Raw genomic sequence first — 25,735 nt, forward strand, 5'->3', positions numbered from 1 at the left:
TTATCACTGGAACGCAATCTATAATAATAAACGTAATCTATACAGGTGCTCTATACACCTAGATGCTCCGATGTTTCTACCCTGTCGATAAAAACAGAAAGCGAGAAGAAAAATAATCAATTGAAGAACATTACGCAATGAACTATCTGCTTCAAAATCACGGTGCAAAATTTATCTGCAAAATTCCCGATGGCCTGCGAGAGTTATGCGCAGATATTTCCCGTGAGGTCAGTTTTTTATTTAACTCTTTCTTCATGACTTGCTCGAAATCCAATTGTGGTAGGTTCTTCGGAGCCAACCAGTCCACATCTACAGCTTCATCGCAGAATATGTTGAAGGATTGCGATTAACCCGAGAAACTGCTACAATTGCTGCCAAATTAGTTGACAGCATTATGGCAAAGAGCGAGGATATTGTTAATCTTCTTAATCGTTGTGGATTAGATTTGGAGCAGATTGCTGCTATCGCACCAAAGCTACAGGTTATTTCGCTGTTTAAAAATTTATTGGCGATATGTTTTAATTTTTCATGTATTTCAATAATTTGTGAGGAAATTTATTCTCCAAAATAATGTTTTGGCGTGGCGATAAATCGTGTAGATTTTTTTATTGGTCCCAGGGAGAGTTCAGAGATTACATCAATGCTACTGATTGCAGCTGCTCTATTAAGTCTGACGTCTGTGTTGATGCTGATTGTAATGAAGATAATGAGTTGACTATTAGGAGAATTGTGGAGGATGCAGGTGTGACTTTAGAAGTCGCAGAGAGAGCAGCTATAATAATTCAGGTTAAGCTGTTTTTCCCCTGAAGGTGTTCCGTAGAAAGCAAATGAATTAAGAATATTCAGACCTGAAGTATTTAAAAATTAGGAAAAGAAGAACAAACAAAGAAGTCAAATCTACAACTTTAATGAACTTTTTTAATGTTTTTTAATGATTTTATATTTGATTTCTACAAAATAATTCAAGAGCTGTGGAATATCACGCTGATTTTATCCAGTATGGAGAAACTAATGGCTTCTTTCATCCACAGAAAGCCTTTCTTCAACATTATAAACGAATAACTCAAAGCGAGCTCACTGGCGAGGCTTCGTGGAAGCTAGCAATAATGAGTACGATTGATATTTTGAGAAAAGTCGGTCTATCAGAACGAGAAGCGATGAAAACCGCCCAATCGATCGAGGTAAAATCTCCTTACTCTCCTTGAAATATATAATGAGAGATTAAGCCTAACATTGTGAACTTTCATCTATTGGCAGTCGAAGTATCAGGACTACTACACGAAAGGGAGTCGAATGAAGTCGTATGATGGTAGGGAGAAATGACAAGGGGCAAAAGAATTCTCTTTAAAGAGATTTATCGATGTGAAATTGAGGTTTTTCCCCTTCTTTTGATTTGCGAGGATATTAAAGTCGTACTTTTCATTTTCATTTGATTCAGCGGCTAAAAATGAGGGGAACGCCAAGGAGAATGAATTTTCACAGACCAATGAAAGTATTCAAGCTGTCGCTTTGTTGAATATGATGTACGACGACTCAGGGATTTCAGGGGAACAGGCCAATCGAGCTGCTACGATTATTCAAGTAACCAATGATATACTGAAATTTAAACACCTGTTCACCGAATATTCTTCTTGTCTTGAACTTTATGAAATTTATTTGAGAATTAAAAATAATTCATTACGCAATTTTTTTTTTATAAGGAAAATACAAGTCCAATGGAAATTGGATAATGGATCGTAATCGAAATATGTAATGAATTATTTAAGTTTAAGTTGTAAGCATAAATGTGATGAGTTAAAAAAATGCAATTAGCCACTTGTCTGAATGGTTTTAAAGCGGGCTTTCCGTAAGTATCGATCACGCAAGAATTCTAGCCTACATCCCTCGGTTTCAACGGGTACTCTGGCTGCCAGAGAAATTCTCGACAACTTGCATCAGAGAATCTTCGACAAAGTTCTATCAGGCGAGGCAATTCCCGACGAGTTTGGCACGATCCAGGAAATCGCTAAGGCAACTGAAAAACTTTCAAACGCCTACGAAGAACGCCTCGATGGCTCCAAATTGTCCCACGATAATGCAAGTAAGAGCAATACAACTTTTTTATCGATGAGAAAATATAAAGCACTCTCTTCCTGAATAAAATCCTGGAGTAATTAATGTTAATTAATTGCTTTCAGTGAGTAGTCAGGAGGAAACAGAAGGAGCTGATTTCAAAGAGGATAACGAGCATTTGCATCACTGAAGATTCGATGATCCAATTTGCACTGTTGAAGTCCAAGAAAAATAAAATCACATTTTGGTGAAATTAAATTATCTAGCGATCGATCTGTGAGATTGAAATTAACTGGACAACTGTTTTGTCCTGCATTAAAATGATATAAAAATAATTTGCTTATTTAATGTCAATAATTAATTGGACAGTGTTTCAGGATTGGGAAAACGATCGAAATTTGCTTTGTAATCGTCTCGTCTCGTCCTCTCAAATTTTGAAGGTTGAATTATATTTTATTATTGACTGATGGAATGTAAATAGAAATTGCAATAGACACAAAATGCGCATTCGAATAAACTTGGCCATTTCCAGTGATTTGAAATATTAGTATTATTTAAGCATTCATGTTGACTACATGCAAACCGTGCGTAACATTTCACATGAGTAATCCCAGCTATTCTTTATTTGACGATGAATTCCAGTCTCGAATGCGTATTTACACGAACAATTTGGGTATTTCGACGAATGTGATTTTACGTGACGTACCAATGAGTTGAATCCATTTTCAAAACGAATTTTTACCTTTGTGCAGTCAGGAGAACTCAGTGGGTTACAAATATCCCACGGACTACTGGATTTTGCAGCTGACATTGACAGAATAAAATGTTTCACCGGAATTAATATAAAAATTTATTTCAATGAAATGTTGGGCTGACAAGGCGAGCAATTAATGAGTGTCAGGTAGAGCTTGATTGATCCTTGTAATGTACAGTAGGTTTTGTGAGACGCGATCTCCTGGACTTGTGCTTCAATCGATCTGCTAACTTGTTGAAACGTAACTCCTTAGTGGAGTTTTTCCGAGTACAACAGGTCTCGGTGTCGACATTATCCTCACAACTCTTGGCCTCTCTTGTTGTCTCATTCGACACGAGATCCTGCATTCCACTGCATGATGTCGTTTCACTTATCCCACAGCAAAACTCCCCAACTTCGTCAATTTGCTCCTCTTGAATTCTCTTTGACTTGAACTTCTCCACGAGAATGTCCACCGAGTCTCTGTGCTTTATCTGGAGAAAATTTTTCACTGAATCCTCGTCGTCAGTATAGCTCTCCTCTGGGAGTGAACGCATCCCTGAACTGGAGTTTTCAATTCACCATTAATTATTTAGCATTGAAAAGCCTGTAACGAATAGATGAGCGATTTTTTTATTATCTACCTGTGTGGATTATTGAACCTCAGGTGCATTTTTTGGTTGCAATAATCCTTTGCTTGTCTCTCAATCTCGCATTTCCGCTCGTGAAGAAATTTTGGACAGAGCAATCTGGCAGGCATGCTGGACCAGTTTGCGCACAAAATACTGTTGATCGGTTTGGCGGATATTTTGGTGCAGTGGTGCATCTGGCAGCAATGAAAATGACCAAACAAACTTTGATATCTCGGCTCGTGTTTCATTCGGTTATTCCTCTGGTACAATCGCTGCATCTTCATCAGAGATTCTTCCCGACTTCGACGCTCCCACTCGTAAAGTTTCTGGGGAAAATCCAGCGATTCATCATCATTCCCGCTGTCATCTGCAAATTAATGGATATTTCATTTTTTGGAAATATTTCTCGGTCAGTACTTTCCGGATGAACTCCAATCGTGGGAAATCCAGTCTTCTGAAAGTGATTGATCGAATCGCCATCGTCCAATTTTTGGTGGCAGCAGACGCAATTTTTTTTCAAACTCGACCTAAGCTCGTTTGTCTCACTCGAAACATCCAATCTGCAAATGCAAAATTTTATTCTCTATTTTGTTACTATTTTTTAACTTGATCGGCAAAATGTCATTACTTCTCCTCCGCATCTTTGTATTTGTCCGGCTCGTTTTGTCCTGAAGCATCCGAATATTTATCTCTTGATACAGTTTTAACAAAATCTCTGACAGAATCGCGAGTCCTTTTTTCCTGGTGAAATGGATTCTCAAACGACTCAGAATTTCGCCCGCAGCAAAATCCACTGGCGATTCTCAGTCTCGTTGAATTCTCAGTCTTGTTACACGCTTGAATGCGCTTCAATCCAAAATGAAAATCACAATTCCACCCAATTACCCCAGTACTGACTACTTTCCATCTTCACTCGTATCATTTACCTCAGAATTTTTGTACACCGGTTCACTGGGATTTTCCGAAAATTTTCTTCGCGCTCGGTGAAATGCTATTGCTGCAGCTGCAAGCTGTTGAGATGTCGTCGGACAAATTTCTGACATTTTCCCATTGAAAAATTGCCGTTCCCGGAGGTTATAAATATAAATATGCCATTATCAACACATGTTCTTTCAATTGAAATTTTCTTGTTTCTTGCGAGTTCGATTTAAAAAAAAACACGCCAATTTTTCCTCCGAGTAAATTACTATAATTACCCGGGAAATTTTCAGTGTAATTTTCCATCGATATTTCGAATATACCGATGCACTCCCAATGAAAATTTCATTTTAAAATAATTTTTTCAACATTTACTCAATTTCCGCTAGTTAATCACCACCAGGAGCTCGTCGTTAACCGAATCATCCCCCGATTATCCCCCTGACAACACTCGCCTAATTACATGAACACTCGATATGACCTGAAGAAATTACCCTTTAATTTTTCGCCAAGTCGTATCAACAGCTCTGTATAAACATGAACTGGCGAGTAGTGAGATACTGGAAAGAAAATTTTTGCAGTATCTATTCATCTCCAACGCAAATACCCGGACTCAAACGAGCTTTTGGTTGACAACATTGGCCCCTAATGAGCGTAAAATCACTGTGAATAGACCATAAAATCTCGATTACTCGAAGGAAAAAGAAAAAAAAAACGAAGAGTGGGAGAGAAAAAATCGACGTTAATGCAACCAACGGTAGCCAGATTTATGGTCGCAACCAGGTGTACTATTTACCTTAGTGCGGTTAAATATTCGCCGTTCGCTGGGAATACGATCTCGTTAGCACCTTGGAGAAGTGCCCTCTTAACTGTACCAATTAAGCTTTTCCTCTGATATCCCCACTGTAAGTAGACGCAATTATAACGATACATAAACTGCAGAACCGAATCTTCCAATCCGTTAAAACTTAATTCGTTTAACGAGTCACTTACTTTCGACTTGACGAATAAATTCATTTTCTTTCTCAATCATTGAGGACTTTCAAGTACTCGTTTTCAGTACCAGAAATCCATTTCAGGGAAAGCTCAATCAAGCTTTGAATTCCCCAAATAATTATCTCTTTGATCGAAAAATTTGGGTAATTATTCCTCTAAATTCTGAAACCAATTAAAAATAAAAATGAATCTTTCTGGGTGGATTTGGATTCCAGGATGTTCGCGATTGTCCAGACAATTGTCCAGGCCGTCTGCCTCCTGGTGTTGGTATCACCTGTTCACAATGAACAGTGCGATCTTCCGGAATGCTATGCAGAGGGTAAGCAATAATAAATGAGGAAAATCAGTTGTAGACTGGAGAATCAACTAAAGGTACTTGCTTACTTGTTAGCAAAGCGACTGATGGAATCGATTAATGACCGAGTTGATGCCTGTGAAGACTTTGTGGAGTTTGCATGCGGTAAACAGTTTCCGTTATTCGATAGATTGAGTGAGTCCAATAGAATGGGTGTTGTTGCACCAACTATTTATCACCTTCGCCTTTGGGGTATCAGGAAGATATTACGGGCTGTTTTGGATGAACCCCTTGATAACGCTGATCACAGGGCCATTAAACTCGCTAAGATCTATTGGAAAAAGTGTAAAATCGGTGAGTGTCTCTCATTTTTTCACAGGAAAATTCTCCACTGAAAGAAAAATCATCGTTCTTGTAGGAAAATCGGTTATATAATTGAGAAAAATCGTTAATTAATTATAATGAATAATCAGTACTCTTTTAATCAGACAATGGTTGATTAGAGAGATAGAGTCGCAACGAACGCTTAAGTTTACAAATTAACGATATCGGATGTAAACGAATGGTCGTAAATATTCGGTTCAAGTTGGTGTTTTGAAATATCTCGAGAATATAATTCTTGTTCAGGGAAGGGTGGATTTAAAAAACGATCAACATTGAATATTCAACTACACATGGAACTCTCGGTTGCAATCAATATTCACGGGAAAATTCGACTGTCAAGTGATCTGAAAAACTCATATCAATTCAACAAATACCACTGTGTGTTCTCGTTGTAAACAATTGATGAATGTGCAAATCCCGGTGGAAAGCCTCGAATTCGGTTTAAATTTTAACAGAAATTATTGTGTCGAGGCATTAATTGTCCCTCAAATATTCACATGTAAATGATGACACACCCATCACTGGGATTATTGTGAAAATGAATAAGTATTGGTGGATTTTTTAACAGTGACTTGTCACGAATTTGAGAGGCGGTATAGAATATTTTTTGTCGGTGGATTATTGGATCAATATGCAGATTTTTCATTCCAGTGAATTCAAAAGATGCTTTGGAGGGTGTGCGTTCACTATTCAAACAACTGGGTGGATGGCCAGCGATAACCGATGCCTGGAACGACAGCCACTTCAGTTGGATGGAATTCAGTAAATGGTCACGACGTCTAGGATTTTTGCCAGCCATGTTCATTCACGTTGGAGTCAACGTCGATGACGTTCACCAGCCGTGGAATCCAAACGACACAATAAAACTTACGGTTGTTAAAAGTTTTCTCTCATCGTACAGTTGATGCTTTATTGAATTAAGAACTGCTCTGACCTCGATTGTTATTGCATGAACAGATACAGAGACCGGTTCATACCAGTCGTTTGGTAGACGATAATCTTGGATATTTGAGGATTGCTAAATTTCTTACTCAGTCGAGAATCCCAGAGGCCAAAGAGATTGATGATGCTTTCCAATTTGGAAGAGAATTTCATATGGTACATTTTTTTTCAATTAATTAATCGCAATGAACGTAAAATCGAGTTAAAAGATTTTTCAGCTCGAGTGCGGTGGCCATGGAGCAGTTCACATGACGGAAATGTCGATTAAGATATTGCAGGAGTTGTATCCAATCGTCGATTGGATGAAGTATTTAACAGCAATATTGACAACTAATCAGAGAAAGAATCTGGCATCGGCTGATTTGATTATCGCTGACACCTGTTTCCTGACGTCATTCAATGATCTATTTAAAAGAACCAGCAAAAGGTGTACTACCTTGATTGGATTTTAGTGGGGGTTTTAATTGCGTCGCTTTGAAGGGTGCAATTCATATTCAATGGAACATTTTTAGGGTGCAAGCGAATTATGCTTTTTTAACACTGATCGATGACATGTTTCGCCTCGTCAGACCAGAATTGGCACTGGCATTCGCTGAAAATCAGCGGGAACGTGAAGATATTTGTTTCGACTCCACAGCCACTATGTGAGTTTTCTATGAGAGAGAGTCCTCTACTATTTAAATATTTTTTCTTCAAATCGTTTTTAGTTTTGCAAAGGCACTGGATATTGCAATAGTAGAGAAGATACCACCGGGTATGAAGGCAAAAATATCTGATATGAAGCATCGAATTCGAGGTAAAACACTCACATCCATTCTGGCAATTCCGTGGATGGATTACGAAACCAAGTGAGTGCTTTCGGAGATAATTCCAGTACTTTATATCATACTCATTTAACAATTGTTAAATATTTTAGGATGCCTATAGTTAACCAAATGGATGGCTCACCCTTCGTAATTCTTGCTCCAGACGGCATCCTCGATGATAAATACTTCAACAGGGTAATCCCGTGTAACGAATTCAAAATGCACCCTAATGCAATATTTATGTTAAAAAATACCGCAACCTCTTGGTTTGTTTTACATTTACTTTTTACAGTTGGAATTGCTCCAAACGGACGCAATTCAGACGTACTTTATTCAGATCAATGGTTTTCTCGTTGATCATTATTATCTACAGGCTGGACGGCCGCGGAATGAATATGAAATTCATGGACGCAATGGAGAGAGCATAAGTTTCTTGGATATATTTTCACCGAATGATCTTCTTATCAAACCTGATAGCTTGGGGAAACAAATCTGTTAGTCTATTATTAATTTTTATGCGCAAAATAGTCCCTAGAAATTTCACAAGATTCACACATGAGAAGAAATTAATTTACAGATGTTCCAGCGGCGTCGATATTGACCCGAAAAATTCTATTATCGAAAGAACTGGAGTTTCTCAATTACGCAACAGTGGGACGAGAAATAGCAACAGCTCTGGGTATCAGCATTTATAAAAAGAACTGGTTTTCAAGTATTGACTCAATGAAGAACCCTTTGCCGTCAAAATCAATGCTGAATCACTTCACAAGTCTTGAATCGTGTTACACGATGGCATTCACACAGGTAAGGCAAATAGCGTATACCTGACGTTCCCCTGTGTCCGAGAGGAATAATCCCGGAAATCCCATTATCCACCCCAGGGTGAATGGGACTCAAGAGCGTCTGGGTGCGTTAATTATTGGAATCGGGCATTGATTGCACACCCAGAACGACTAAGCATCCTCCAAACTAATATTGATATTGACGTTTGAATTTCGGTATGTTGCTGTAGTGTTCCATTCATCTCAATTATTTGATTGACAGGCTGGACTTGAAATGCATTCAGCTGTTCTCATGTTTTCCCTCATCGGTGCTGCAGAGCTCACATACAAAATAATATTTGATGATTGCCAATTCGATGACTGTGGAGTAACACTTCCAAGTGAGTTTTTTTTTTAACGCCAGTACTGTAGGTTTATGATTTTGTTGTAGCAATAATATTTCTGGTTTTTAAAACATTAGATAAGCTTCAAAATATTATTGCGCGAACACCCCTCGGATAATCAATCGAAACATTTCTTTTTCATTGATTCAGATTTCAATTACACGCCTCAACAAATATTTTGGATGCACGCAATCACCTCTGACTGCGACCGTGATCTGAAATACAGATACAACACAATGTTATCGAATAATGAGGCATTCGTCAGGGACTTTAATTGTCAGTTTGGATCCAAAATGAATAGCCGCAACAAGTGTAAAATCTTCACTTGAATAATACTCACGGAAAAGTTGAAAAAATCTATGAAAAAAATGGTATTCATTACTTAGTATGAAATATTTTACCTTGTTCCCTTTAAATTGCAACGTTAATGGAACACCAGGAATTTGAATAAAGGGTTTAATTACACAATCTTCTTATGAGTAACAACAATTTTATTTTCATACTGTACACAATAAATCCTGTACCTCTACTTATGCAAACTTACAATTGTATTGTATTAAGAGTTCCAGGACGTTATTTAAGTCGATTCGTTGATAACATCAATTAAAGCAGCCTCTCGCGAAATTTTGTCTTTTCTCCGACGAGAAACATTTGTCTGCAGTCATGTGATTATTGTTTTATAACAACGTGTTTATCGAGACCGTAACACCCTCTCCATATGGTACAGTATACAATTTAAAAAATGTATAATTCAATGGAGAGAGATTATTGAACGAAATAAAATACTGAATATTGATGAGCGATTCACGATGAATTCAGTGATTATGAGTTCATCCATGGTGGGCACGAGACAGGCGGCTGATAACCCTGTGAAACAGGAACTTGATATTGTTGCGGGTACTGGGGTCTTTGTTGGTGATGATGTGGGGGTGGTGGAGGCGGTGGTGGTGGTGGGTTGCATATTGAATGCATCAATGGAAGTGAATTGTAAGGCGGTGGCTTTCCGGCGTATGGGGGAATTTGATTGTACTCGATATTGACATGGTGCTCCATCGTTGATTGAATCGACGGTCGATTCTGATCGCCATCTGATTGACCTGCAATAGTATTTTTAATTGACTCCATATTTTTACATTCAAATGGGCGAAAAGTATTACACTCATTAAATTAACTAAAAGAAATAAAGACCACTCATTAATATTTTTTTATTCCATTACCTCGTGATGGCCTGATTTGTGGTGGTGGCATATTTGTCGGCGGTGGTGGAGGCGGTGGCCGAATCCAGGACATTCGCCCATCGTGACCCTGCCAAGGGGCTGGATGGGGTGGCCCTTGTCCTGGGGGCGCTAATTGATCGCATTCTCCGTCGAAATTTGAATCATTGCCTGAATAAAATAGTTTTCATCGTAATTACAAATTATTCAACAACGAAGCAGTAAAGGATAACAAAGTTCACTTGTTCTCTAGATCTACCAGAGATAATAAAATATTCCTCACGATAATTTCGGTAAAAGTGAATGCCATCTATAAAAATGATAGTAACAAAAATATTGCTATCTCTGGAAGATTCAGAAATATTTTTCGCCAACTTAGCCATTAGCTAAATTACCTTGCCAACCTTTTCCGCCTCCTAACAAAATTGCAGAAACTATTCAACTGAATATTTTTTTTATTGAATTTATTCACGTACCATGCATAACTCCACTGGGCTTCTGCTCCATATTAAGTTTCTCACCTGCATGACGAATGCACAATAGATTAATAAAACCAATTCAGGGTTTTCAGCTTGAGTTTTCTAATTATAGAGTACATTCTACAAGATATGATAAAAAAAAAAAAATTCAGAAGAAAACAGGAAAACTGAGTAGCACCGTCTAGCTGGAATTTAATAACCCAGAACAAAGAGAAATTAATTAATTTAGCATTTCTGCAGAGCCTCGGACTGTTCTGATTTCATCTGAAATAAGATTACGTTCTTTTTCGTTCATGAGGTAAAGTTTCTGGGGAGCGAGGGAAGAGGGAATAACACCAGAAGCATGTAAAAGTGCAACTCCACACCGAACCTGAAACTATCCACAAAGTAATTACGTAATATTATACAAATGGGGTAACAATAGCTGCTGCGAGTTGAAAGCACCACTCTTTCCCCTCATACTCTGAATCCACATCAGAATCTGTAATAATTCACAATCCCATGCACAAAAACATATCAAAGTATTAGCTTAATTGAAATTGTCGTCAGCATTCTGGCAAAAGTCTAAACTAACGAGAATAACATTAGCCATAATATTCCTTAGATTACCGTCTAAGAGTATCGGGAAATAATGGCAGATATTCAATATCTTCAACGTCACTGGAATTTTCATCTAAACGATTTCACTGGTTTTCTATCGTTGAAGTTTTCGATCAAAGATTATGAATTTTACTGTAAATGGAATGTAAATATCAATTCCACTATTCTTGGTAAATTATTTGATTAATTCTTGAATGGTAGTTCAATTGACGATTGCACTGACATAAAACAATAGAATTGAATTATTAATTCATTAGCAACAGTAATTATCTTCTATACTATCTCTTTGTATCTCTAATAATTCCATGAAGGCCCCTCATCCAATGACGCTGAGGATAATTCTGACGAAATAACTGAAAACCACGAATACCTCCCATTTTTCCAAACTCAAATACTCTTAGCTACAGACCTGGATGTGGAGGTGGCATAGGCGGCTTATTTCTTTCGCCATAGGGTGGACCAACACCTCCCGGTGGTGGACCATGTCCGTGTGGCAGCAGCCTTTCACCATCACTGCTTAAACAATTCAGTCAAATTGATTATTTAATAAAAAAAAAAAAAATAGAAAACAAAATTTAACAGAAAATGCACTGATAGAAAAATCATCGTAATATCACAAAATAAATTTCTTACAATAGTAATCCTGAATAATCTATCAGATCATCTCAGATTTTATTTTCATTTTTATTGTCAAGTGAGGATTTTCCGCAAGAAATTGTGATACCACGTCAATTATTTTATCAGTCTCGTGTGAATTCGATGTAAATACGACGATAAAACGTTAAATTTAATCATTTCGGTTGTGTCAGTGATCCCTGGATTCTGAAATGTCAAACCATGTGTGTATCTACCACAACCTGCATTGCAGAACGATAAACATTAATAATGCCGATCTCCTGATCTTTCCTCTAACATATGAGTTATGTATCGTTTATCTCCATTATAATGTCATATTCCCGGAACTTTCTCCACATGAACCTATTTTATTTACTATTCATTTAATGTACTTAATGGATTAATTTTTGTGATGCAATTGATGGATGTCAGATTGTTATTACAACCTCATCCATTTCTATTACTTGATAAATGATAAATAAAGCACATTGATGTGTCACCGAGTGAGCCCTTGTCCTATACAATTCATCAGGATAATTAAGAAATTTTCATAATTAATTCGGTACTGTATTATGTTCCCAGGGCTATTATTTATACACAACTCGATGAGACATTCGTACGAATAATTTCAATAGTTTCTGCAATAAATCAGTATCAATTACACTGGAATAACACATGATTCTTATCTCCACCGTGTGCCAATGTAAATAAATAAAAGGAATAGTACTTTATCTGTAAATGAAAATCAAAGAAAATTCTGCCACGTTGGTATCAACATAAAAATTCGAGTGGTAAATCAACGTTCAAATAAAATGGAAAAACGTCAAGGTAATTTTGTTCCTGCCAACTGCTCATTTAGTCCCGCTCTATTTCCATTACATTCCAGTTTCATTCTCTAAAGATAGCAAAATTATAATTCTTATTTTCATAATTAAACTGTAGGATAATTAATCCTCGCCCATAGCAGCTTCTTCCTTACATTACTCTCCTCCACGAGTGTTTTCTTCGTTAATTAGGCGCTCTGTATTTTAATTTTACGGTCATCAATTACGTAATGAATTTTGTTTTTTTTTTATCTTTTTTCGGTTGTATCGTGAAATTAATTCGAGACTCACCCATTTCCGTGCCGATGAATTGGTAGTGGAGCGTTGTGATACGGTGGAGGCTCCTGAAAAATTCAGGAGAAAAAATTAACATCTCTGTGATGAGATCCAATTGCATTACTCTGTTGATCTGAAATTAATGAATACCTGGGGACCCTCAACGTCGTTGAATCTCCTCTTAACACCGTGACCTTTTTGCTGCTCTGGAGAGTCTGGATTATGCATTTCGAATGGCTGTTGAGGTGGCTGGACCGTATAATGGAGTTGCTCAGGCATTTGTCCATTCTGATACTGCAATTGTTGGGTGTAATGTATTTGGCCCGGTGGGATATTGTGAAGACCCTGCGATGGTGGCATTTGCACCTGAAAATTAATTAATTCCAGTTAAGACATTGAAATGGAATAAGATGGAGGCAATTGGGCTTTAAAAAATCTTTAGTACAAAAATTTAGTAAATTTGGTCGCAACACAAATTTGACCACAATTGCTCGTCTACTCAAAGAAGGAAATGAATGCCTCCTTTCCCCCCAGCAATGCTAAATATTTATCTTCAATTACCTGTATTTGGCCCGGAGGTGGTTGCTGTCCAGTATACAACCAAGGTGCAGTCTGGCTGGTCCCCTGTTGATTAGGTGGTGGTACACTCGTTAAAACGTTCATAGAACCCGCCAATTGATTGGGAGGTGGAACCATTTGAGGTGGTGGAACAGGTTGTGGTCCTTGTTCGAGTCCACCTTCGTGATGATGTGGTCCCTCGTGAATTGGTAAAGGTGCACCAGTCGGCAGATGATGAGGTGATTGTGAGTTTGGCACAAGAAACGTTTGTGTTGTTGGTGGTGGCATTTGCATTGGATACTGACCAGTACGCTCCTCAAACTGTGACTGCAGTAGATGTTGATCGGGATTTTGCTGTACTGGTGGTACTATTTGCTCAGGCTGGAGGACAAACTGTTGACCACTCGTTTGCACTTGCTGATACTGTATCTGATATGTCTGCGGAATGGGTGGAGGCGGTTGATTAGGAGGAAAATTAGGCGGTGGAAAGTGGAGATGAAGGAGAGGTGGGGGTGGCTGATGAGTTATGTTAAGAGGGGTTGAGGGAGGTGGCTGCTGTAGATTGACGTTTACAGTTTCAATTGCCGTTTGACAGGGGGTCGATGGTCTTGGCATGTTCGGCTGGGTGTACACATATGATACAGCACCACTCACTGAACCACTGCTGCTTGATATGAAACCAGAGTGACCTGGACTCCCCGGTGGAGGCTGACTCATAACGTACATTTGTGCTACTGGTTGAGAGGAAGAATGCGATGATGGTGGCACCTGAATGTGCAGGGGCTGACCAGAATGAATTTGGTACTGAACCTGGCTCACTGTTGGTGGTGGAGCGATAAGCTGTACTTGACCCACTGACGGCGGTGGAATGAGCGTCTGGAGGTCCTGGGTCTGACTGGGTGGTACCAAAGGTCCTGCATGCGCTGGAATATGAACCCCAGGTGGTGGAACTCCAGCCCCAGGAGCTCCAGACATTGTCGCCGTGAGTATAGTAGCTGGTAACGTAACAACACTGCTCTGAGGATGCTGAATGATATCCTGATGCTGAATGGTAACGACATTTGACTGTCCCAGAGCTCCAATATTCATAGTCTGAAAGTGTGCCTGCTGTATCTGCTGGAGCTGTGAGGTTTCAATGATCTGTTGTGACTGTACAGGCGGTGGTTGTTGCTGAATGTACGCCTGGAGCTCTGATTGCATCGTCTGAATCAAATTAATAGCGAGTTGTTTGGCATTCTGCAGTGCCTCAGGCTTCGAGTGCTCTATGTACAGGTGAAGGGGCTCAGGAGATTCACTACCTAGCACTGGATCCACGAACTGCGAGCCTCTCCCTCTTAACGAGACATTAGCACCGGTCTCTCCTCTTATGTACAACAGATTAGCGCCTCCAGCCCCAACCATTCGACCCCTCAAATCAAAGCCTTGAGGTGCATTTTCAATCCCCACACAGATCTTCTCCACTGACGGTGTACCAGAGTGCAGACTCATCAGAGGTGGTGGTGCATTTGTGAATCTACTCGGACGGCTCAATGAACTCTGGTGCTCGGTTTTTATTATTTCGTGAATTTTTTGAATCGCTAGATCGATATTGTGCTTGCTGTGACCCTGGATGTAGAGGTACAGGGGCCGCTCCGTTGGACAACGCGACTTGTCTGATTCCGTCATAAATCTACCTCGAGTGGATACTGTTGCACCTGAGAATATTTTTTTTACAATCATTCCACTGGAAAATTCATTGATTTGTTAAGAGGTAAGCGGTCAATTCACATATAATCTCGTCAAATAATTCCTTCTCCAATCAATAATTCAAATCAATAAATTTTCACACACCTGAAAAATTATTAATTTCATCTTGGATGTAGCCTTTTGTGAGAAGTGTCCTGGCGCTCGGTGGCGTCTCATTGATCTCAAACTCAGTGGTAAAAATCTCCGAGTTCTTGAATGACCCATTTGTAGACAGAAGTGCCTGCACAATCAATATTTCAAGCAATTAAAAAATTCCACATTACGTCACCAAACAAAAATAATCATACCTTGTTGTTCCCGTTGGAACCGCGATACTTTCCCTTAGCCATGAGTATTGAAGTAATTGACCCAGTAACATGTGTCACGGTTTTCATAAACACCGTGTCATTCCATGAGCATCACAACTGTTCAGGGCAATACAGAATAATAAAATTTAATGTCTGGAGACATTTCAAACGAACCGTGGGAGGTTAGACGACTAATACCATTTAGAGGAAACATCATCACACTTATCTTCATAATTACATGGCCAAAAATCGCTCTCCTAAACAGTCACTCTTAAATGAAACCACCGACTGATTATTTTCTTTTTTTTCGCTTTTGATATTAATTTTTTAATGAAAAATAAGTAACAGGTGTAATATTATGCCAGCAACTTACAGAATTGTTTACGTGGGGTATCTCCTCATGCCGACGAATCCCTCGATTTTTCGTAAAATTCAATCACTGACCGAATACCTATCGTACACATTATCTGCACGTTATTTATTAAACACTGGACTGATTACAATACTGTCATCATTGATTGCATCTGCGCGTTAACCTTCTATCTCAGGTAATTAATGGTCATTTCATTTCAACAGAGGATAGCTCAACAGAACACCAAAAATATTAATCGATTGGAACTAACAATGGCTGACGATTCAAAAAATATCGTGAGACATCGAGTTGGAGAGAGATGGGACGTAAATTTATTCGTAATTAGCCCTCTGACGGGGAGAAATTGTAGCCTTGAGAATGTCTAAAATTCATTTTCTATCAAACTGTTGCAAACGATTGACGATAGATTGAGTAATAAATTATCGGTGGATCGGAGATATTCGTAATATACTCAGAGGTCGAGGAGTTTACCAATAATTTGGCCAATGGAATAATATTAGGTTATGCAATTATTTACTTAACCTCCACATACCTAACTTCTCAGTGTTCTAAAAGGCATCTGATAAACGCCGCAAAGCGCCTCCTAACGGGAGCAAAAAATAAGTTAAGTATTGTCTGATGTCGCTAGTGTCCTGTCACTGCTAAAATAACAGTTGGCAGTATGGCATTTTGGTATTTCTAGGTAGGAGGATGAATTCTGGGTAAAATAACTTGTGCAACGCATCAAAATATCCTCACCGAGAGTAATAAACTGGTAAAATCGTTGACGATAATTTCATCATTTAACGATGAAATAGCACCGAGTGATCGGCTATTCCAGATAATTATTCAAAAATCCATCACGCGATATTTGCCCTCTACATCAGCCCATTTGATCGCCTCTGATTAGATACGGTAAGCCGACATAAAATATTGCTCCACACTTGGCAGTTCCATCTGCCAGTTTCGATGGCATGAATCAGCGAGTCACGTTTATCTCGAGTTATTTGAGAGTTATTGCAAAGAGGTTAGACCTCTCCTCGGTAATTCTCCTGATTTTTCTAGAGGAATTATTGGCGTGATTTTTTACTGAGACGGGTCCACGATGATCGATCTCACAGTGAAGACCTTGGATTCCCAGAATCACACCTTCTCGTTAAATGACGACGTGAGTGATTCGATTCACATTATCTTTTCTTGTACCCAGACCATTCTAAAATACGTGGAAAATTATTCCACTGACGCAGAACTTTCCTACACCAGACCAAACACGTGAATTTAATTGTACAGTTTAACTTTGACATTCACTTTTATTATTTTTATATTCAGATCACAGTCAGACAATTTAAGGAACATATTGCCGAGACTGTGAGCATTCCAGCTGATCTTCAAAGATTGATCTATTGTGGACGAGTGCTGCAAGACGAAAAAAATCTCAATGAATACGGTAATTATTCGGGCGTTCTTTTCCCTCTTTGTTTCAAAGAAGAAAAAGAATTTGGGGGCTCACTTGTTTTCATGATACGCCAAAGTAACTTCATTACTCTTTGCTTGCAGACGTGAATGGTAAAGTGATTCACCTAGTTCAACGTGCGCCCCCTTCACTTCACCAGAGATCTAGCGATGCTAATCAATCCGGTAACCAGGGTACCCAGGGTGGAAGCTGGCAGTCAGGTCCCAGAATCCAATACCGCCCGGGTCGAGGTAATCCTATGTACGTTGGCTCAGTGTCAATTCCAGCTGATGTCCTTGACCGTCACGACGCCGAATGGCCGACACCTCAATTCAGTGGACTCCTAGCAAACAGCCACTTGACAGTAGTTCATCGAATGCTGGATCAGGCGAATCGAGTAATCGATCGCTTAGAGAACACCGAGACCCCCGAGTCCACACCCCAAACGTCAGCCCCAACACCTGGATCCAGTGAAGCACCAGCTCCAGCCGAACAGCCCTCACAGACAGATGAGATTCCTGCGACTGGATCAGCCCCAGAACCCGACACAAATGATATCCTCGTGCCTCGTCCACTGGCAGAGCTCCTGGAGAAGCTGCTGACAACTCAGGATCGTCTCAGGCCCTACATTAGGGATCGTCTGCTCTCCACAACGTCATCAAGCCCTGATGAGAGTCAACGAATAATCGAAAGTGTCTCAGAATGCTTGCACTTTCTCTCGCATGCCCAACATGCCCTCAGCAACATCAGCATCGATATGCAGCAGACTCCACCGAGGACTCTTCGTTGTCGTCCCATGAATATCAGACCACCAGCAGTGGTCCAGGCAGGTCTTCCAATTCAGGTTGAGGCGCACATTGAGGTCGGCCAGAGTGATAATAACAACACGGATGAAACAAACCAGACACCCCAAACAACACCTGCCAGCAATGATGCGACTAGCTCTCAAAATCCACCATCAACAACACCACGTCAAGAACGTTCAGGTCAATCAGACTCACCATTCGGTCAGGTATTTAATTTTCCAAATAACGTAGAAGTTGTGATGGAGATGGGAACACAGGCACCCGGAGTCTGGAGTCTCGAGTATTCAACTGGTCCCCAACCACTGGGCACCATGAACAACAATAATAACACAAATAACAACAACACAAATACGAATAACAATAATACAACGAATGGAGCAGGAACAAGTGGATTAACCAGGGGAGCAGCTCTGTCCCCTGATCTACTAAGAAATCTGATGCAGGCAGTGGCTGGATATATCTTTCATACAGGTGGGCCACTGCTAGGTACAGCATCAGTTCCAACAACTGCTTCTACCACACCTCCATCAGCAACTAGTGGCTGCATTCATCATCGAGGAAGGAATGCAGGGGAATCAGCGAGCTCTCAGCCCAGGGGTAACACTGACACTCATCCGACAACATCGACTCAGACTAGAACTACATCGAGGACGCATGTTCTGCAGCATGCACAGGCTCTTGGTGTTGGTCTCGATGTTGCCGATAGCATTGACTTCGATCCTTTTTTGCCCTGCACCTCTCAGCACGTGAGACGTCAGCCTGCACAGACCAGTACAGCAGCATCAACACAGACTGGACAGGGGGTAGCTGGTGGTGAGGGACAGCGCACGCTTGGCAATCGTGAGCCAAGATTCGCCACTTTTACTGGAGTACAGATTGTCAACAGGAGAAGCAATCGATTATCATTGGCTGAGTTTCTCGCTAATGCTGAAAGAATTGGTCCTCCCAGTCGACCACTTTCGTTTAATACTTTGTTGTTGAATAGGGGAATTAATTTGCTTGATTATCTGAACCGCCCAACTATTCTGCAGAGAGTCTATTTGGTACTGTCGAAATTATCGCTTGGGGACTGGAGGAAAATTCTGGGTGGGGATTACAGTCCTATCACTCCTCAAGTGCAGGAGGCACTCAGAACCAATATTAGAGAGATTGCGATGGTTGAGGATGAGGAATTACCCAATCGAATTGCTCGAAGAGTCGTGCTTGATTTGAGAATAGATATTAGATGCACATTTTTTGTCGAAAATCTCAGGGAACACGCTGATGTCAATATGCTCAATACTATTGATCGAGTGCTGAGTCGATATATTGAAGAGATTCTTCGATGCTTGTTCACTAGTTATGAGACAAATACAGCATTTGCGGAGGCTGTTGTAAATCAAATAAAATTACTAGCTGCTGATTTGATTGGAATATGTCGACTGATTTTGATAGGCGGACAGAACGGATTTGAAAGAGTCGTAGCTCGATTTGCTAGACGAATGACATGTGATAGCGACGCTTTGTGGCGCGATTGGATTCTTGGACCAGTTGTGGAATGGATATGCAATTATTCTCGAGGAGTGGTGTCCCCACCAAAAGAAGAGATAATGAAGATGATCTGCTACAAGGATTCCACAAATACCACAACATCCCAGTCAGAGCCAACAGCAACAGAAACAGCATCAAGCCCATCAGCAACTCCACCAGCTCAATCACCAGTTGAGTCAGTGCCAGAGCCAATGGAAACAGAGACAGCACCAGATCCACTGATGCCGGACGAAAACGAGGAAGTATCGACGACATTCCCAGGTCATGAGAGTCTTCTGCCTGATTGGGTGCCCATAATAGCACGTGATGGGGCAAGACAGAGGAGGCAATTGCAATTGGGCCTGTCTGGTGGCAGTGTTACTAGTCTGAGCGATGCTTATCTGGCTACAATGCCCAGTAAACGGAGGAAATTGGTGGAGCAACAGAAGCCAACACTCTTGGCAAGTCCAACATCAAATAGTTCTGCTATACCAGCGTCCATGGAACGATTGATTAGAGAGAGCGTTGGACGTGCTGGTGTGGAGGAAATTGATGGAGCGGCTGCTGCTGTTGCTTCTGATACAACTGCCAGACGTGCATTCGGAGAGGCAATCAGGGAATGCCTTCATCCACACCGATATCAGAGCCCTGATTTTCCAGATCCCCTCAGATTTCCAAATGCTACCAAGTTCTTCAGCGATCATGATAGGCATGATAAATAATAAGACATTCTCATATTTAATATTCTTGTAATGAAATACTTTTATTATGTCAAAATTCATAATTTAATAACTATTCTTTCTGGCACACTTATTGTATTTCCAAGACGTTCAATATCCAACGCAGTTAAGCGTGTGAATTAAATTAATGTAATGGTGACTTTTTGGAATTCTTTTATTTCAATACCTTAGACTTTTTTTCTTTTCATTTTTGGGGGAGGAATGTTTTTCCAGTATTTAAATTGCCTTACCAGATCTATAACATCAGAATTTTTAATAATAATATTATTGCGAATATCGAAGGCCAGTTGCCATGAATAAAAATAAATGATTGAATTTTTTCAAGCTATGCTGTTAATAAAAGGGACCTCACAATTTCAAGCTATCGTTCGATATTCGAACTATAGGAAAAATCGGGTGAAAAAGCCTCTCGCCGGTTTCTCGACGAAAAACGAGCAGTAGAGGGTGGATAGGCGAATAATTTGTGGAAGCGAAATGCGGTCAGGGTGAGAGGGAACAAATGGAAGGGGAAAAAAAAAGCTGAAAATAATATTTCCATTACGGGAGTTAACTCCGATAGGCCATCGTTCATAGGCACCAGCGATTCCCTCCACACTTCCACACTTCACCATTTTTCTAATCTCCATCTTCATTATCCCCCTCATTCCTCGATTTACCTAAAAATATGATAAATCCTGGTAATCGGACTTGACACGCGTCAAAATCGTTCAGCATATGCCCAAAAAATATTTATCTGAATCAAATTACCAATTGATTCCAATTCAATAAATTATTCTCATTAAACAAAAATTTGAATCGACAAACAAATTTGTTCACTAGTATAAATAAATAATAATTATTAAATTCAGTACACAAATTTATTAATTCGGAATAATTGTTGTTCTGAAACGAAAAAAAAAATGGCATTACAAAGCATTTTGTCTACATTTTATTCAGGATGATGAGAGAAAATGTTAAATGTGTATTTTTTTATGCTCTGTCCATTGGAAACACCGGGGCGTTTCCAATAAATTCAGATAATTGCATAGGTGGCTTGACGGACGTCAAAATCACCTAATGATATAGTCGAATCACCATCGGTGGAATGATGGAGGGACAAACGGTTTCATTGATTTCACTATAACGGAAAAACATACGCAAACGTACTGGCAATAAAAGCGAGTTTCAATGAAAACGGGCATCATGCCAAAGCAAATAATTCGTCGACCGGCAATTATTATTATAGCAGCGGTGAAAATCGGCGTCGAACTGGCGAGACATTGCCACTCGGTCTGGGCCGTGATAAAGCCAGCATTACGAACCCGTAAAATCATGAGCATACGTATAGATACGATAGCGTCCTCAATTTTCCCATACAGCTTAGCACATTTATATTTGACAGGAAGTTACGTGTGGTGGTCTATTAGCGGAACCGGTTGTCAACTCGGTTGAAAGTTGGGTACATATATAACTTATGGTTAACAGAATAGTCGAGACAGGCCAACTGTTGTGAAAAAAATAATAAAAATGCCACTTGTTTCGCAGTGTCAAGTGAATTCTGGGAAGATTCACACAGACAGAAGCTTACACGGATGATAGAATGATAATTGGTACCTCGACGGCGTGTTAACTTATTCGCGGATATGTGAACTCTCGTGAAAGGACTCGCTCGCATTTTTGACGATTCATTCATACCGCCAGAAAAAGCCTCTCATTTCCATTGAATAATTTTTTTCTTCATTAATGTTCGTTCATTCGGTTGAACAGGTTGACATCAGGGGAATTGCCAATTCATGGAATTAATATGGAATTCAAAAAGACCTGGCGAGTGGGAGAATTCAAGCTGAGTGTGAACTTATACTAGCCGATTCAAGTTCATTCTTGAGGTCAAGTCCCAGTCGACTTGAATCAGTACTTTGTCAGCACAACCCATTCAATTCAAAATAAATATTATTTTAAAATAATTTAAAAAGAAAACTATTCCACATCCTTACCAGAAAAATGCGAGTGTTTAGTATCTCCTATTAATTAATCAGCCGTTAGTCGTACAACGATACATCGGGCATATTCGGCAAGACTCGGATGAGTGGCGAATGGTACCGGTTTGTTGGTTTGAAGTTCGTGTCACGGAAACGTTCGATCTATGCAATTTTTTTTATATATATATCTCTCTCAGTCGTTCGGTTATTTTTTTTTTCCTCTCCTTTGCCGCGCTACTACCCCGAAGACCGAGGACTTTGCCTCGTATACTCTCTCTGGGATTGGAAGGCATCGACGGTATATCCGTATATAAAGCATAATAAAGGTCGGGACTTGGCAGAGTCCACGTGGACTCGATGTTAAAACGTCAGACAGCCTTTCAGGCTACTCCATTGGCTTGTCCACGAGTAAACACCATTTTCATTGGTATTTTTTCAGTTATGTTACGCCTCTTTATTCCACCTGGGCGTGGGGTAAATTTTTCCCACCGCTTGTTGGTGGATGACACTCATTGGGGATCCTTATAGGTTTAGAGTGATTCGTGTATGTCGGAGGTAAATGAAACGAGGGGAGTCCGCGCGGACTGTGGCCGAGGTTAAGATGCCTTGGCAATCAAGTAGAACCTTCGGGCAAGCAGGGGCGGTTATGGGTGGTTACGAAGCCGTTGAGGGGGCAAGTGGGGTAACAGAGGGGTTGCGGGGGGGAGGGAGGGGGGGAGAAGAGTACAAAACGAGTGCAGGAAGAAAGAAAGGAGAGAAGGCGGCCATATTTAGAGAAGGAAATCAGTGAGGAGCGTTTCGAGACGCTGGCTTCACTTCTCTATATAAATTCCTTTTTTAGCTATCCTTTTTTTTTTACTTTTTTTTTTTCATCTCCAGGATTCTTCTTGCGTATCCCGCTGATTTCGAGGGATACGAGGGGGATAGCGAGTCTATCTCGCTTATTACGTGGCTCACGGAATCGATTGTATGTGACCGCGAGGGACTCAAAGAGAATTAGTCACTTGTGCGGGGGGTGGAAGAGGGGGCGGGGGTATGGGGTGGATTTTACCGTGTTTTCCCGCCGCAATTATTTCCATCTCGTTCCCTTGGATCTTTCCAACCTTTCCAGCTTGCCAGAGCACTCGAAACGGTCAAAGGGGGATGTACTGAGCCCGGAAATTTTATCGGGAAAAAATGTAAAGGACTATTGGAGCACCCTCGTTTTTTTTTTTTTATTCTGAAGGGGTGGCCAGGGTTTTGTGCATTTTCTCCCTTTTTTTTAGGTTTTTTTTTTTGCGCTGTGATGATGTTACACCGAATATTAAACTCGTATGACTGCGCTGGCATATCTGCTCTTTACTCCGATGATGAAGCTGGATATAGCAGCGTCTATTGGGAATATAACCCGTGGCGATAAAAACTCTCTTGGCGCTTTTGTGTGCGAATCGGTGAGTCTGCGGATGGAATACGTATTTTTTATACTCGTGTAGAGGCATTTTGCCTTGTCGGAATTTTTCAACGTGTAGAGGCTTTAGAGTTCTCTTCTGTTAATAATTTTGAGAATATTCATTCGAGATGGGTGATATTTAAAGCCGTGTTGTCAGGCCGTTAAATGGTAAACTGGAAAATAATAGAAATATCTCCGGGGGAGGGAATAGATGTAATCGAACACTCAGTACGTGTTCAGACTGCTAGCTGACGTGTGGCATACATTTCCAATGCTGTGGCGTCATGAGAGCCTCGGGGATGCTTTTCGAGTGCTTTTTGCCGTCATCTCGCGCAAACGGTAGCTCTTGCACTCGAGTGTGGGGAGATGAGAGTGTGGAAAAAAGAAATACCGAGGAGTGAGGGAAACATGAGGGTGAGGGGCTTTTCTGATGTTCCCCTTGTGGTGATGTTACATCGCTTTTCACCACCGATCTCTCCAAATATCTCCACGGCTTTGTGGCTTTTATTTCTTTCACGCCGACCAAAGAAATGCAGATGTCATTCGGCTTCAAAGTGCAAGGGGACATAGTTGAAACGTCCTAGTGACCACTTCGGAAATTCTTAGGTTTAATTCGTTGCTCTTATTAGTGGACATTTGAAATTTCACATATCAGAATCCCATTCTAATTCTTTTATTGTGTAAGTTTCAATCTAATTTCGTTTGATAACCCGAGTGAAAAAAAATGTAATCGAAATATTTTTTCCAAATTTTTAAAAAAATTCTGGAAATCTTTTTAGAAAAGAAAAGTTACGACTTGTATTTTGGAATTCAAGGATTTTTTCTGGACATAAAAGTCTTTAATCCCCAGTTTTCCACGATAAAGAAATTATTTTTCCTACTGTATTCCATAAACTATTTGGATAGAGCTGCAATTAAAATGGTTAAATTTAGTAATACACTCGGAAAGGTAATACGCGATTAATGGCCCATGCCAATTGGCAGTTGAACACTTATCAAGTATGATGCAATTAACGAATGAGAGCGTACAGAAATATTCTTCGACAAATACTCGTGGTATATAATGTTTTGGCCACTTCCATTTTGACCTCCTCCCACTGTCATTGTCTCATTAAAATGTGCATTACGGGCGTACAGTTAATGCTCGTTGGTTAGGCATTCACGTATGCATGCATCTCATTTTCATAGCGGCGAGATTTTCGCGTGGATTGTTTTCAACATGTGCCGATGTATTATATCTGGTAAATCGAGACTCATATACACACCTCGGTTCGATACACTCGCTGATTATTCACGGATTCTTTCAACTGTTTCCCTTCTTTTCTTTTTGTACAAGCGGGCGGATGAGTGACTTAAGATAAAATAAATCGTGAATCCATCGGACCGGAGCAGCTCATGAATTTAATTGTATATATATATGAAGGAAAATTAAAAATGCAAGAGTAATAAATGCATTAACTACAATGGAACGACACACTGAGACAAGTTATGAGACGCGAGAATAATCGAATTAATGAATAGATTAATTAGTGAAGTCAATTTCTCATTTTTTTTTTCGGGGACATGGGTGAGAAATGGTCACTCAGAGCAGGACGGACACTGAATTTTTTTAATTCTCTCGATTTTTTAATTTTTTCATTTCCATCATTTCTTTTTTGTTTGTAATTAAATAAGAATGGGTAAACGAAGAATTTATAAGAATAATTAAATAAGAATGTTTGGGTGATTCGAGATAGACAAATCAGTGAAATTTTCGAAATGAAAAAAATTAATAAAAACGCAGTTTGGTGGCGGTTACGACTTTTGGCTTTTACGCAGTGTGATATTTATTTTATCTATGAGTGGTGGATTGTTTGAGTCGCATATCGTTCATATGTTTATGTGTATCTCCCCTCGTGTTTCTCTCATCTGCGCTCAATTAGGCTCACCTTATCCACTCCTCTGGTTTTAATGCTTAACGCTGAGC

General features: G+C 39.9%; 5 protein-coding genes across 10 annotated transcripts; 3 read left to right on the forward strand and 2 right to left on the reverse strand.

Annotated features, from left to right (window-relative positions):
• The first annotated feature begins 126 nt into the window (after positions 1-126).
• Positions 127-2,406, forward strand: LOC105271663 (uncharacterized). The gene is made up of 8 exons (XM_011313359.1): positions 127-227; positions 284-481; positions 619-786; positions 1,032-1,181; positions 1,258-1,309; positions 1,439-1,581; positions 1,837-2,080; positions 2,178-2,406. Exons 1-8 carry the CDS (start codon positions 138-140, stop codon positions 2,240-2,242), a joined length of 1,110 nt encoding a protein of 369 aa, XP_011311661.1. The 5' UTR covers positions 127-137; the 3' UTR covers positions 2,243-2,406.
• A 521-nt stretch (positions 2,407-2,927) lies between these two features.
• LOC105271664 (uncharacterized) lies at positions 2,928-4,522 on the reverse strand. Its single transcript, XM_011313360.1, has 5 exons — positions 4,344-4,522; positions 4,046-4,263; positions 3,835-3,977; positions 3,430-3,784; positions 2,928-3,349 (listed from the first exon to the last, which is right to left on the reverse strand). The coding sequence occupies exons 1-5, from the start codon at positions 4,458-4,460 to the stop codon at positions 2,950-2,952; spliced, it is 1,233 nt and encodes a 410-aa protein (XP_011311662.1). The 5' UTR covers positions 4,461-4,522; the 3' UTR covers positions 2,928-2,949.
• Positions 4,523-5,119: 597 nt separating this feature from the next.
• LOC105271666 (neprilysin-1) lies at positions 5,120-9,372 on the forward strand. 5 transcript variants are annotated; one of them, XM_011313361.1, is made up of 13 exons: positions 5,120-5,240; positions 5,547-5,650; positions 5,723-5,980; positions 6,662-6,882; positions 6,968-7,108; positions 7,162-7,379; positions 7,465-7,596; positions 7,660-7,800; positions 7,869-7,953; positions 8,051-8,252; positions 8,336-8,562; positions 8,803-8,920; positions 9,074-9,372. In XM_011313361.1, the coding sequence occupies exons 2-13, from the start codon at positions 5,548-5,550 to the stop codon at positions 9,250-9,252; spliced, it is 2,025 nt and encodes a 674-aa protein (XP_011311663.1). In that variant the 5' UTR covers positions 5,120-5,240; position 5,547; the 3' UTR covers positions 9,253-9,372. The 5 variants fall into 5 exon arrangements, with proteins under 5 accessions (XP_011311663.1, XP_011311665.1, XP_011311664.1 ...); XM_011313363.1 differs by having other exon boundaries at positions 7,171-7,379; XM_011313362.1 differs by lacking the exon at positions 5,120-5,240 and adding an exon at positions 5,309-5,474.
• A 54-nt stretch (positions 9,373-9,426) lies between these two features.
• On the reverse strand, positions 9,427-16,462 carry LOC105271667 (extensin). 2 transcript variants are annotated; one of them, XM_011313367.1, is made up of 11 exons: positions 15,896-16,462; positions 15,721-15,792; positions 15,523-15,639; positions 15,320-15,455; positions 13,493-15,183; positions 13,082-13,297; positions 12,947-12,999; positions 11,626-11,729; positions 10,614-10,658; positions 10,141-10,308; positions 9,427-10,020 (listed from the first exon to the last, which is right to left on the reverse strand). In XM_011313367.1, exons 3-11 carry the CDS (start codon positions 15,607-15,609, stop codon positions 9,746-9,748), a joined length of 2,775 nt encoding a protein of 924 aa, XP_011311669.1. In that variant the 5' UTR covers positions 15,610-15,639; positions 15,721-15,792; positions 15,896-16,462; the 3' UTR covers positions 9,427-9,745. The 2 variants fall into 2 exon arrangements, with proteins under 2 accessions (XP_011311669.1, XP_011311668.1); XM_011313366.1 differs by lacking the exon at positions 15,721-15,792.
• An 83-nt stretch (positions 16,463-16,545) lies between these two features.
• Positions 16,546-20,521, forward strand: LOC105271668 (large proline-rich protein bag6-B). Its single transcript, XM_011313368.1, has 4 exons — positions 16,546-16,789; positions 16,940-17,042; positions 17,204-17,321; positions 17,432-20,521. Exons 2-4 carry the CDS (start codon positions 16,980-16,982, stop codon positions 20,362-20,364), a joined length of 3,114 nt encoding a protein of 1,037 aa, XP_011311670.1. The 5' UTR covers positions 16,546-16,789; positions 16,940-16,979; the 3' UTR covers positions 20,365-20,521.
• The last annotated feature ends 5,214 nt before the right edge of the window (positions 20,522-25,735 follow it).

This window comes from Fopius arisanus, unplaced genomic scaffold, assembly GCF_000806365.1.
Source record: "Fopius arisanus strain USDA-PBARC FA_bdor unplaced genomic scaffold, ASM80636v1 scaffold00118, whole genome shotgun sequence".
Classification (NCBI taxonomy): domain Eukaryota; kingdom Metazoa; phylum Arthropoda; class Insecta; order Hymenoptera; family Braconidae; genus Fopius; species Fopius arisanus.